The sequence below is a fragment of the Diuraphis noxia genome, unplaced genomic scaffold, assembly GCF_037042655.1.
Source record: "Diuraphis noxia isolate RWA-SAM2 unplaced genomic scaffold, SU_Dnox_SAM2 contig0003, whole genome shotgun sequence".
NCBI lineage: Eukaryota > Metazoa > Arthropoda > Insecta > Hemiptera > Aphididae > Diuraphis > Diuraphis noxia.
This window is the reverse complement of record NW_028301713.1, coordinates 47,995,628-48,010,280: the sequence shown is the minus strand read 5'-3', so window position 1 is coordinate 48,010,280 and position 14,653 is coordinate 47,995,628. Positions and strand designations below refer to the sequence as shown.

The 14,653-nt window shown below is 28.3% G+C and overlaps 1 protein-coding gene across 1 annotated transcript; it reads right to left on the bottom strand.

The window, feature by feature from the left end:
- Positions 1-1,665: 1,665 nt before the first annotated feature.
- Positions 1,666-8,269, bottom strand: LOC107164801 (uncharacterized). Its single transcript, XM_089223835.1, has 4 exons — positions 7,997-8,269; positions 7,530-7,707; positions 6,383-6,606; positions 1,666-4,168 (listed from the first exon to the last, which is right to left on the bottom strand). The coding sequence occupies exons 1-4, from the start codon at positions 8,030-8,032 to the stop codon at positions 2,756-2,758; spliced, it is 1,851 nt and encodes a 616-aa protein (XP_089079961.1). The 5' UTR covers positions 8,033-8,269; the 3' UTR covers positions 1,666-2,755.
- Between the last annotated feature and the right edge of the window lie 6,384 nt (positions 8,270-14,653).

The window sequence follows — 14,653 nt, the reverse complement described above, 5'->3', positions numbered from 1 at the left end:
CGAAAACGGCTATGCCCATTAAAATAGCCAATAGTTATATCTTATCTAATATATACATTTTACACACACAGATAATATAGGTATATTAATATATTTATACAGGTAAATACTAAATACATATATACCAATTAAATGATTAAATCAGGGGTCTTCAACCCGCGGCCCACCCTGTCACAGGGGCGTCATTTCAGGTATTTTTCGGGTGTGCGAAGTTTCAAGCAGGCCATTTTGAAATTTCACCAGACCATATAAAAATAGATATATTACATAAGTATATGTATATTATCCTACATTCAATTATTTCCATTCATTATAGACCGGTTATATTACAATTTGATTTAAATCATATAAATAATTGTGCATTCATGGCTCGTGCATTATTTTAGGCTTCAGCAAGGCGCAGGCCAATTGTAACATTCTAAAAGTAAGGGGTGAAACCGCACACCCTGCCACCCCCTCAAATGACGCCCCTGCCCTGTCATAATATGCGGCCCGCGATCACATTTTAAATAGACACGGAGACATAATATACTAATCTTCGAAACAAAGCATTAAAAATGATGTCTCTTTATGGCAGTACTTACATTTGTGAACACATTTTTTTAACGAATAAAAATAAAATTGTCAAATCTAAAACTAGAGCTCGGTTAACTGACTTTCACTTCGAAAATTCACTCAGAACTGCATCGTCTCAGATCCGACCAAATATCGAAAAATTAGTTAGTGAAAAACATCGTCAATTTTCACATTAAAAATAAAATAAAAACTTGTAATTAAAAAAAAATGTTTATCTATAGGTATATGTTTTAATAATAATAATAATTTGTAATTTTAAATGTACCTACCTACCTAATTTTAAAAATTGTAATAATAAAACTGAATTTTTACATAAAATGCATGTATTTGCTACGAATGCGGCCGGCAAGATTTAAAAAAGTAAACAATATGTGGCCCGCTACATAAAAAGGTCGAAGTCCCCTCTGGATTAAACAATAAATTATAAAATTTTAATCTAGTCTGTGGACTGTGGTACAAGTTGTACAACCTTTATGACAAAGTAAATATTGTCAATTTGCCATATGATTAGATCATAGCATAGCATAATATTATTATATTATTTAATGTATACGATCTAAGATCATAGATACAAGGTCTGCGATTAATTAGGTATCATTTCGAACAAGACTTGATTAAAGATAACATTTTCTCGTCAGCTGATGTCATATACATATATATACCATAAGTAAATAAAAATAAGTTGCTTAAATACATTTTTGATTATGCTTTATTCCAGTAAAATTGGAGAAAATGAGTTAGTCACTCAATTTTTTTCCACTTATTTTTAACCACATATTGTCGAAATTGAATACAATTTTTTCGAATATACCTACTGTGGCATGTTATGAGTAAGACTTCGGGGTTAGTAATTTTTTTGCTGCTATCCCAATCCAACATTCCAACTGCTGATATTTTAAATTTTAGTCCTCGTGTCCTGTCTAATACTCTAATGACGATTGTATGAAGGTACCAATTATTACGATTATTTTTGTAATTAATTAAATATTAATTTATTATGATCGTCCGAGAGAAATCGTAAATTCATTGCGTACATTTTGTCAATAGTCAATACTCGTGTTGGAACAATTAGGAATGATTTGAAAACAATTTTTAAAAAATTAATTTTTTATTTTTTTAACCAACTACCAAATATTGGTAAAAAAAATCTACAATTAAGTATTCGTTTAGTGTAGGTCTTATACATATACGAAATATACATAACATTTCATAAAAATAGAACAAATTAGTTTTAATATTTAACGTATTTAAATTCAATAAATCCAGTCACGGCAATTTTTATTTTGTCTGCTTTCTCTCCCACCATGATGCACCAATATGTCGTTGCATGATTTGCAACAATTTCTAGTGATAAAATATTATATTTTTCAAAGTGTATGTTATCAAGTTGCTTCTAATTAATTAATTATATTATTAATGATTCGGTTTGTTTATGAAACTATACAAAATAACTATACAACATTTCATTAAAGCAATATAGAAGTAAAATTATGAAAATTAAAAAAAAAAACAATGAATTCATAATGCAATATTATGATTTTTAAAATAATTTATAATTTAAAGGCAACAAAAACATCGAACAATACTTGTTTCTAAAATTAGACAAAAAAAATAAATAAAATCAATAACTTATAAGATAAATTAATTACTTACAAATGATTAGTTATCAATGAAAAATACTTGAATATAAAATTTAAAGAATTATGATACATAAAAAAGTTTTAAACAACCATTCAGAGTTCTTTGGCAGTTTTGAACCCCCTCCCAAAAAAAATGTATGTGTAGTTAAAAATAAAGCTTTCAAAATTATTTCTGTACAATAAAATTTCTTCTAATTTAAGAGAATATTTAACTACTAAAAAAAACAATTCATATTAAAATTCACACGATTCAAAAATAAGTCCATAACAGGGAAATATTGGACAATATATTTTCTCATCGCAAATTACATCATAATCATTGTTATTTACAATACTATTATCATTTATTATACCATATAAATACAGTCATATAGCCTTGTCCACAACAAAATTTATACATACCAACAAAAGGTAATTTATATTATTTATTTTTGGAAGTCTGCTATTATTTACTTATGTTATCAGTTTTAAACAAGTAAATTAAAGTTTAATATAAATATATAAATGTATGGGTATGGATATATTATAAGTTAAATAAACTAAGTAATAAGTTCTTGTAATTTTTTCACAGTAGTTTCATTCAAAGCACAGAGGTCAAAATCAAAAGTTTTTGTAGTTATTTCATAATGTCCAGTTTCGGCTATTACAGTAACTACCCTTTGAAGGTCTTCATCTTCTAGCATCATTATCTTATGTTGAAGATGTTTTAATGAGTTTATATATTCATCTGTAAATTTGTTGTTACTGTGTGACGGTGATGGCGATCTAGAAATGTCTGAACACGTTTCTCGTACATGTTCTGCAATTTCCAGTCGGCTCGTTTTTGGTTTAGTTTCTTCTGTGTCACGTTCCTTCTTTTTTCGTTTTTTCTTTTTTATAAAATTATTTTCTGGAGAAAGCTTCTTTTTGAGTGGTTCTGGTTCTTTAGGCTTTGGTGGTTCTGGTGGTTGATAAGGTGGTTCACTATCTTCAGAAAGAAATTCTTCTTCAGACTCGAGCTCAGGTTCATGAACTCTTGAAGAATTAGCTTTTGGTGGCTGCAAACACTCTAGTATTTCTTCCTTAACTTTTGGAAACTCTTCTATTAATGTAGCTGTTTGAGGTATATCAAGGTGCTTATATGAAGATTCTTGTTCAACAAAACTAGATTTTTCTTCTTTTTTAATTAATTTTTCTTCTTTATCTCTCTTGTCTCTTTTCTTATGCTCTTTGTGACTTTTATGAGGTTTAGATGATTTTTCAGATTTTTCTATTTTTTTATCAGACTTTATTTTAATTGATTCTGGCGAATTTTTATGTTTCTTTTTTTCTTGATCATTAAAATCAGTTTTTATTTCTTGTTTTATAATCTTGGTTTCATGGTATGACTTTTCATCTTTATGAGATTTGTCTTTATTTTTCTCTTTTACTTTATCATCCCGTTTGCTTTTATCCTTAAATTCTTTCTTTTCTAATTTGGCGTCATTTGACTTTTCTTTAATTTTTTCATGATGATTAGATTCTTTTTTTTCAGGTTTAGAACTACTTTGTTTGAGAGACTTTGATTTTTCAGAACTTTCTTTAGTTTTTTCTTTTTCTTTTTTGTCTTTATCTTTTTTTACCTTGTCTATAGATAATTCTTTTGATTTCTTCTTCTCTTTATCTCTTTCTTTGTCTTTATCTTTTTTATCCTCTTTATGATGTGGGCTACTCTTAATTTTAATTTGCGATTTGTCTGAGGAAGACAACTTTTGTGATGTTGATTTTGATGTAGTCAGTGGTAACTTTGAAGGCTGTATTGGAGACCCAAAAAGTGTGGCAAATGTATTATTTAATTTTGCATCTTCTTTTTTAATTTTTTTTGGTGGTGGTGATGGCAATCGATTAGTGTTAGTAATTGATTTTTGTTTTGATATGGCAGAACTTGAAGTGGAGTTTTTTGCTTCAGTTCCATCATGAGATAAAACACTAGTCTAAAACATTAATGTATAACATATTTATTAATTAAGAAAAAAAATTATTTTTTTTTTTCTGTAAAATAGATATAAAGATTTCTCAATTGCAAAGAAAAAACGTCATTGAATCATATACAAATTTTTGACGGTTAATGATATTGACTGCACAAAATTGTTAAGAAAATAATTGATGTAATTGAATAACTACTAATTGATATAACTCAATACCAAAACATAACCAACTATATACACAGTCGACTCTCGATCATTCAAAGTTGTTGGGACTTAAGAAAAATTTGGAATTGCCATGTTTTTGAATAGTTGAGTGGTTCAAGATATCAAAGGTATAAAAGAATTCAAATTACTGAGTTATAAAAAAAAAATGTTGCAGGTAACGTAAATAATTTGATAGTCATCAGGAATAACACGTTTAATTTATACTTATAATTTTGAGGTAAATACATTTTAGTTATTATATACTTCAAATTGCCGAGTGTTGTAGACTAGTTTTCCATACGATTTTACTGTAAATTACCGAGTGTACTTGAATGCACTATTGTATTCTAACTAACGTGAGATTTTTAAGGGAGTTAATAGTTTGAAAGTCATAAGTTTGAACTGATTGGTTACCATGGAAACACAATGGTTAGAATAAAAATTAGTAACAAGTCTAAAAACATTTTATGAATCGCAAAAATGTTGAGAGGAGATTTACAACAATTTTCAAATTTTACAGAAGAAAACAATTGTACCATAGAAATTTACTTTGAACATGAAACGAAAAATTACTCTTCTAGAACATCATTGCTATTCACAGCTAGTCTATTTTTTCAACATCAAACAATAATTCTAATAATTATTTACAAGAATAAACAAAATAAAAGATTTTTGAAAAAATTCAGAAGTTTTCTTTTAACATTTAGTAATTTTTATAATATGTTAACCTTTTGACAAACATCAACGTAAATATGTTTTCAAATGTTGTGTCCAAAAAAACAATATTTTAATATATAATATATTTTTTAAATTATTTTATAGGTTTAACCCAGTTTTACATAATAAATGAATGTACTATAATAATGTACAATTATATACACCTATATAGAACGCATATACAGGTGTTCCACAAAGCCACCCATTGCGATATCTCCCGAAATAATGGAGATATCATAATTCTGGCATTGCAATAAAACTTACAGGGATAAGAATTACAATTATTTCTTATTTTAATTAACTTTAATGTTTTAGTAAAAAAAATTAAAAGATATATTTTTTTATTTCTAAAAAAATTCACTATAGTCATTTTGTAGTTTATTTTTCAGAAAATATTGACAATTCAGAATTTAATTTTCGTTAATCTCCTGATTTTTGATTTTTCTTTAGTTTCGAGAAAAACTGTGAATTATTTAACACTGTAGTGTTATCAAACATGTGAAAAACCGAGCCGCGCAAGTGCTCGTAAGGACAGCAAAACGATTTCAGTGTGCCTAGTTATAGTCATATTTTATTTTTTCAAAACTAGAAAAAAATATAAAAAATCAGGAAATTAATAAAAATAAAATTTCATGTCAATATTTTCAGAAAAATAAACTCTACAAAATGGCTGTCTTTAATTTTTTTGGATATAATTAAATAAAAAAAATATATTTTTTAAATTGTTTACCAAAACATTAAAATAAATTTAAAAATGAAATTATTGTAGTTTTAATTCTCGTGAGTCTTGTAACAAAACCAGAATTTTAATATCTCGATTATTTCTTGAGATATCGCAATGAGTAAATCTTCGCAGGACACTAACCTGTATGTATATCATTGTAGAGAATATGGCGATAAAAGTGAGATTAAAATATTAAAATATACATCATCGCTCTGATATTAATATTAAAAAACAATATAAGCTCATTCATTTGATCACTAAACTTTAAAAATGTATTATGAATTTTTCTACATATTAAAAGCTATGTAAAAATACTTATATTATTACCTACTAAAATTATTTGCTATCATTAAAATTGATCAATACCCAAAAATTACTATACTTTTGCAGATGTCAAGCACATTTGATAGAAAAATACAAATATATAAACCATTTACAGATCTATAAACATTTTAGTATTATTATTACTTATCTAAACATAGATAATAATATACTTTATAGATGATAAAATATTTATGGCAAACATAATGTAGTAAGTAGATAGATTGAAGATATGGGTAAAAAAGTTTACTTACTCCTCCACCTTTGATAAGCTTTCGTCTGAAATCTTCTGAAGGGCTAAATACATAGGTTTCTCTAATGACTTTTGACATAGGTGGTGAACCACGTTCTTGAAGTGTCAATTCATAGTTAAACCTAATTTTTCTTGGTTCATCTTTATTTTTTACATATATGTCAATAGGTAACGGAAAACCAGCATATCCCGATTCTTTCACGACATAAGGTGGTTCTTTAACCACTGGAAACAAATTAAAAAATAAATAATTATTCGAGATTCAATTACTACAACTAAAATAAAACACATAGTAATAATACTATCACACAAAAAAAAACTATATATTACATAAAAATTATTAATTTCTATTTATAAAATAATTTGAACACTTGTTCATTTGGGAAATTATACATATTTGATAATAATTACCCCTTGAAGTAATATTAACATTAGGTATAATAAGACTTAATATCTCTAACTGTTTTTTATTTTTTGTTACCATAATATGGAAGTTTACTGTATTATACCATAATCAATAGTGTTAACTTGAGATGATAAATATTAATTTTCTCATTTTAATGTTTTACAAATACCATTTTTAACATTGTAAATTAACAATATCTTTATAATTTAAATTAAAATTGTATTTGATTATGTAGAAAAATGTATTATATTATTATTATATGAAGGTGAACCCTTATGATTTGAAAAATAACTAAAATTAGAATGCTAGTATTTATTTGATATTTAATTCATAAATTAGTATAATAATAGCAATAATTAGTTTGCTTTGTTAAATAATTTTTAATATTGTAACCTAATTTTGAATAATTAAGTTATTTTTAAGAGTAATTATTAATTGATTTAGTCTCTAATATAAAATCTAGATAACTGTGAAATTATAACACTAAAATATTTTCTTTGAAAAAATAATTGTGAAGTTTCATAATTATAATTAATTTTAGTAAGCAAATGAATAAATAATTATTGATTTTAGATAAATTGTTTTACATGAAAAATTGCTTAAAATCATTTTAACTACAAACTTGTGGAAAAGTACTTCAATGTTAAGTTATTCAACAATAAAATTGAATGAGATGAATAATATAAAATAATGCAATAGTTTATTTAAAACTAAGATATAAGTTTAATAAAATAACACTTACCTCTTTTTGGATTTGGAAATGTGTCATGTAAATGGAACACAACTTTGTCGACAAAGAAATGTATGTCGGTGTTGTCAGCACCACGAACAAACAATTCCCAGTCATGAGTGAAGCCTTCTGGTGTTCGTTTGTTTCTAACAGACGCCTCATGACCAATTTCAAATATCACTTTAACGTGCTGTAAAAATGATAGATATAGGTATATTAAAACTAAGTGTATAATCTATAAGTTTAATACTAGCAGCAATTCAACATTCAATCAGTTGTTTCTTCTGTTAACTGCGACTGACCGTAAAATATTTAAATATCAGGACATAAATATAGTACACACGGTTAAATTTATGACTAACGACAAACACACCAACAACAAGCGCAAACAATTGATTCCCCGAGACTGAGCCAATCAAGCGATTGCGAAGAAGGAGCAAAAACTCAACGAGGTGAAGAGGTTGGAAAGGAATACTCACTGGAAATGCCATCATGGACTCATCATCTGGAATCATCTGGAATCATCGTAACCATACCAGCGGGTGGTTATTTGAAAAACTCCAGAGACGGTTGATGCTGGAGGAAACCCACGGTAATCCGGTTGGCAGCAGTAGACGTCGGTAGGTCTTCCGTAACAACAATATTACAGGATAGAATTAATATAACTCTTTGCTCCAAAACAGATCGAATTATTGAAAATCCAAACGACAGACGAGCGCGTATAAGATAACAGACGTAGTAATATTATATTATTATCTACTTTCCAAATAAAAACACTCTTACTGCACGCACGTAAATAAGTCTGAAATGAAAACAACAAACAGCTGATCATTCAGGCGGGCCACAATTCACACAATTACCCGGGAAACGGCCATCACGGTAATTGCCATATTAATATATTATATTTTATTTGTATTTATTTTATTTTATTATAGAGTATATTATTATACTATTACATTATTATTATTATTATTTGTATTATAGTGTCCTACAAATAATACATATTAATAGTAAAAATAAAATTTATTTCAACATCAACAATGAAATATATAGTATAAAAACCACCAACATTTATAATAATATAGTCGTTTAAATTCTAAGGTGAATTTTGCTGAACAAATGTAACATGAACCGTTTTAACCGTCTAGGCAGTGCCGCAACAATCACAGGAGCAGCCGGGGCAATGCCCCTGCAGAGGGCCGCTAATCGTTGGCTCAAGGGGCCCCGACGTGCAGTGCGTCTATTTAAAAAAAAATGTATAATAGTTTAATGTTTAAATAAAATAAAATATATTAAGTAAAAATATTATTGAAAATATTTATTTTTATGATTTATAATGCTATTTAATGTGTTGTCGAAGAGCGGGGGGCCCCTATTGATCCATAATAACATCTATATTTATATATAAAACTGTTAGTGAAAGTATTGGTAATTTAGTGACAGAATAAATTGGTAAATAATATGTATGTACTAAATACACTTATATAATTGTGGGTATTAGAATATAAAATATTGATAACAATTTTGCAAATTGTACAAAAGTATGGTATTGTTTGTTTAATATTTTTAGGGGGGCTTTAACTTCAAATTATTTATTTTGAGGGTGCTAAGCCCCCGTAAGCCCCCCCTCCCGGTCACCGCCGATGAACGTTTTAACAATTATTTCATACATTTTATTATTTTAGCTAATTCTATTTATGATGATTCTGAATATTCTGATAAAACTGTTAGTGAAACAGTGAAAGTATTGGTAATTTAATGACAGAATCAATATTATAATACAATTTATATTTATAATAAAAAAACAAACACTAAAAGTGTTGTTATATTTTAATAACAAGACACCAGTCACTGGGTGGTGGTGTGCCTTCGCATTTTATTTTTAGGTTTTTAAAAAAAAAATACCATCATTATTTATTTTGTATTGGTAACCTATAAAAAAATATATACATAAGCCTCAGGGCCCCATACATTGACTGTGTCCGGGGCCCCAAGAATCCTAGTTGCGGCACTGCGTCTAGGAAGAGCTTTCATAGTTTCATAGCCTTTGAATTCATTGACAACTCACTGTTTCGTTGATGGTTACTACTGTTTTTACACACTTTTCTTAAGGTCGCTTTCACGACTGTTTGTCCGTAATCAAATCTTACGCGCTCGATTTGAGACACTTTTTGACGATGAAAAATTCTGAAAATTGGAATAGACCTTGGTCTTGGATGACAATACAATAATCCGTCGTCATTTTGGGACACGGACCTCCAGGTAGGCGATGACGGGTGTGCAAAGTCATCTCCGAGGAAGTAAAGGTATAATAATATAATAATATAACCATAACAACTACCATCTACCAAAAATATAAAAATATATTATCAACATAACGTTTAAATTTTTTAACTTTACTTTTAAATTTTTCATCACTCGATCAAAAGCGACATTCACTGCAACGTGCAAATGAGAGTCTGGAAGAGCAAAAAGCTTGCTTGGAGACTATACGACAATCAATCGTACAACATCGTGCCAATGAAAACCTGGCAGAACGAGAAGCTAAACAAATCGTACAAATGCCACTATTGTCTGGTCAATATCTTCAACACATGCGGTTAGAATGGAAAGATGTCGAGTTTATCTTCATTGACGAAATTTCTATGGTGCCATACGAAATGTTGTGCATGATCGAGTCTCGACTGCGACAATTGAAGAGTCCCGAGGAAATGTTCGGAGGAATTAATGTACCTATTGCTGTTTGGCGATCTCATGCAGATATCGCCAGTGAAGGGACAATCAGTTTTCCGTCAGCCCAGACACATGATAGCCCGGCTACACATTTGTGGGAATTATTCACTTTGATTGAGCTGACGCAAAATATGAGGCAGCAAGGTGATACAACTTTCATTGACGTCCTCAATGCGCTGCCGATTGGGGAGCTAACGACAAGTCACATGTCCGTGTTGATGAGTCGGGTTAGTACAGAGACGGACGGGGAATTCTCTGTAGAGAAGGCTATACGCATTTACCCGACCAACAAGCAAGTGGAGGCCCACAATAATAAAGTACTACAATACTTTCGAGAAAAAAATGTCAAAGTGTTTACCATTCGAGCTCAAGATTCTTTGGTCGATGCCACTAGGCCGCTAAAAAATTCAATCGACTCCGTCATATCGGATGACATCAACAAGACCGGAGGATTGCCGAGAGAGCTGGTAATATTTGTGGGAGCAAATGTGATGCTGCGATAAAATGATAAAATATAAATTTATATATATAAAATAATATGATAAAATCAATCATAATCATCAGTAGTTTGATTCGCTTTATTAAATATAAGAAATTTGTTTAATGAATCTTTTTTAAACGTTTAATAAAAAATTTACTTTCAACTAAAAAGAAGAAATAAAAAAAATGAAAAATTTTTTTTTTAAAACACACTTTCCTATAAAACCATATTCAAAAAAATATAAATATATATATTAAATTTAACTAAAAAATATTTTAAATATTGCACTAAAAAGACAAAAATAATTTTTGGTACTTAAAAATAATGAAAAATTTACTGATGAAAAATTGAAAAGTGTGTGGTGCTCTTACACTTGACATATACTCCCAGTCACTATCTTATAAACAGGTTTGAACAACGAAGTGTCTGTGAGACTTTGCTCGGCTTTAAATGTTTTGTATGATGCATTGATGCGCCACATACTTTTAAATTTTTCATCAGTAAATTTTTAATTATTTTTAAGAACCGAAAATTATTTTTGTCTTTTTAGTGCAATTTTTAAAATATTTTTTAGTTAAATTTAATATATATATTTATATTTTTTTAAATATGGTTTTATAGAAAAGTATGTTTTTTTTATTATTATTATTTGTTTACTGTTCAGTGTTATTTATGACTTTTTGAGGACTGTGATAAATTATCATGTTGACATTATTATTATTATTATTATTATTGCACCCGAATCATTACATCATTGCTTGATTACTGGTATCCATAGATAATAAAGATATCTTTATTATCTATGCTGGTATCAGTTGTGATCTAAAAATCCTTATCATTGATCGAGGATAATAATCTAAATATGACTATATCATATACTATATCATGTTTTATATGTCTATGGACTATATGAGAAAATTATTTAATGTTACTATAGAAAAACCTTTTATACCATACATCCATACAACAACGAAAATGTATTTTTTATCGGTGAAAGACATAGGTGAGCGCCATAATCTTAGGTACCCGTCACCTTGTGTGCCACGGTTAATGGGTATTAAATTACAAATATTAATTTTAGAACAAACCGATTTATTAAATTTATATTGATTTGCATGTATATTATAATTGAACATTTTTTTAATAAATTATATTATATAATATAATTTTTTAGAACAGTAATTTTTAAATATCTAACTATTTATATAAAATAACTGTTAATTTTGGCTCAATGATATGTTATTTTTGCACCTTTGGCGCTTTTGTCATATTATGTTGGGTAAAATAGGTATACAATATTAGATTGGCGCTTACAAGGTCATAACTAAAAAAAAAATTCAGGGGAGGGACATATACACCCTAACAACATCATAAGTCACAGTTATATTTCTGAAACGGAAAGTAATATAACAATATTTCATATTCGTTTTCAAACATTTTTAATATTTCTGAAACATTACATACACAATTGAATGTTATAAAAATATATACAACATTAAACTGTTTCTGTTATGTTTCTAATTGGTTAAAATTATATATAGTCATATGCATACGGGTTATTTTAGCTATAGACTATCTGTAATGGCTAAAAATATATAAAATATTGTTAAACATTTGCATTTTACTAATTGCGTTTAATTTCAGATATGGCATTCGTCAGAGAAAATTTGACAACTGGAAATAAAATATCATATTCAGCAATATAAAACGATGCAGTGTTTCAAAAAAATCAAAGACGAAGTTGTATAGCAAATATTGATTCAGAAATGGGGTAAGCAATTTTCTATTTTCTGTAGATTTATTTTTAATATTGTAATTGATCAGAGGACATATTTTCCACGATTTTTCAATCAATTGTATTGTAATAAATTACTGGTATAACACTTTTCTAGTTATCAATTAAGTCTATTTTAAAATTTTTTTTAGAAATTTCCTCAATGATATTTAAATATTTTCTCCGATTAACAGGTACGATGACCTATTGGTTAGATTAAGAGTGGTAACATAAAGAGGTGGTAGAGAGGGGTAAGAGAGGCAGGATAAAATGAGCGGGTAATGTATTATGGAGAGAGGTTGTGGGTGACACAGGGGAGAGAAAAAGAAAGATAATGATAGGGAGTAAGGTAGGCAATGGAAAGGAGAGAGCGGTCGGGTGAAGGAACGGGTTGAGGGGGGTTTGGTAAGGTGAAAGAGGTTGAGTGAGAGGATATGAGTGGGAGGGGGGTGAGACGGAGAGAGGAAGTGAGGGTTAGAGTGAGAAGGTGGGTGAAGGGTTAATTAGGTGAGGTGGGAGAAGGGCGAATAGTTAGGTAGAATAGTTGTGTTAACAATGCCGAATATGTAGGAAAGGATCTAGACAAAGGTTAGGTTAGCAAAGGTAATATTGCAAAGGTCACTCGACCTTTTGGCTGAAACTACGAATAGTTTATTATAGGTTTACAACCTTCGACTTATTGGATTGAATAAAAAGAGTAAGTTGGTTAGGCCGGTTAAGAAAATGTCAGTATATTTCTTTTTTTCTCTTTCTGACCCACGCACAACATAACAAACTTTACGTTCGGTATAATCATAATAATTTCTGAAATTAGAGTGAAAAAAATGGTTAGGTAGTTAGATTATTATCCAGAGCATATCATAGGCTTTTTATTATATTTTAATTTGTAATCAAGTTATATTAACTAAAAAAATTGAGCCTATGAGATGCTCTAGATAATAATTAATAATTATACCTTTAAATTTTAAAAGAAGTCATTTCACTAAAATTTTAGAAATTATTATGATTATAAGGAACCTAAAATTTGCTTTGCTATACATGGCGGGTCAGAGAGAGAAAACCTAACCTAACCTAACCTAACCTCGGTTGTTGATTGTTTGTATAATTAGAGTTTTTTTTAAAGTATCCAAGTATAGCAATGTTTTAAAATATCCGGAGCCCTTAATATAACACAAAATGTACCTCACGTGAGTAGTGCCGTATATAGGTGAGGGGAGCCTAGAAAGCTGCAGCCTCTCCCGAAATTATAATATTAAGTGTTACATATATAGTAGCCTCTAGGTGATAGATCATTATTGTTAGTTTTTATATATTATAGCCCACCCTGAAAATTATTTCTATATACACTACTCCACACAAGGCTGTACCAAGACTCCAAATTGTATGTGGAATACAATGTTGCCATAATGCCAAATGTGACCAAAAAATAATAAATCTTATTTATAATTACAATGTTATCAAATATATTATAGTTTTTTTTTAATATTACATCAAAACATCAAACATTTTAAAATGAAGAATATAAAATTATGATATCATTAGAAAAAAAAATTCAAATACCTACTTTAAATCATTTAAAATAAATAATATAAAATAAAAACGAAAATAAACTAAAGATTTTAAGCTATTTAATCATTAACATTTAGTTAATTCATTATCATTTTGTGATTCATAACTTTTTTTATTAGAACTGATATCAAAATATTATTATTAAAAATATTACAAAACTATGAGCTACACACTGCATCTTAGTGTGTCTCTGCTCCGATCTCTGTAAAAATGTCAGGACGATTTAATAATTTTTGGGCAAATTTGAGTTTTAACTTACTGAATTTTCATAACAAACTATCTATACTAAATTAAATTCCAAAATTTTGGCCATGTTTAAAATATATAATTAAGATTTTAAGTACTGTTCAAACGCACAGATCAGATTTTATTTTATTGCTACTCCATGTCATGTAACCTTAAAAAAGCGAATCTCGGACCATATATACTTTATTGACTAAGCTAATTGACTTATTAAAATATAAGGACGATAATAATGAAATACAATAACAAAATTAAATGATTTTGGACAATTTTTTTAAAAATTATATGAAATTAATATTATATTAATATATTAAATATATTCATAATTTAATATTT

Coding starts and splice junctions, on each gene's coding strand:
- LOC107164801 (XM_089223835.1), bottom strand. CDS start 8,032: ATGATTCCAGATGATGAGTCCATGATGGCATTTCCA. Junction 6,607..7,529: donor ATTTCCAAATCCAAAAAGAG/GTAAGTGTTATT, acceptor ATTTGTTTCCAG/TGGTTAAAGAACCACCTTAT. Junction 4,169..6,382: donor AGCTTATCAAAGGTGGAGGA/GTAAGTAAACTT, acceptor TTAATGTTTTAG/ACTAGTGTTTTATCTCATGA.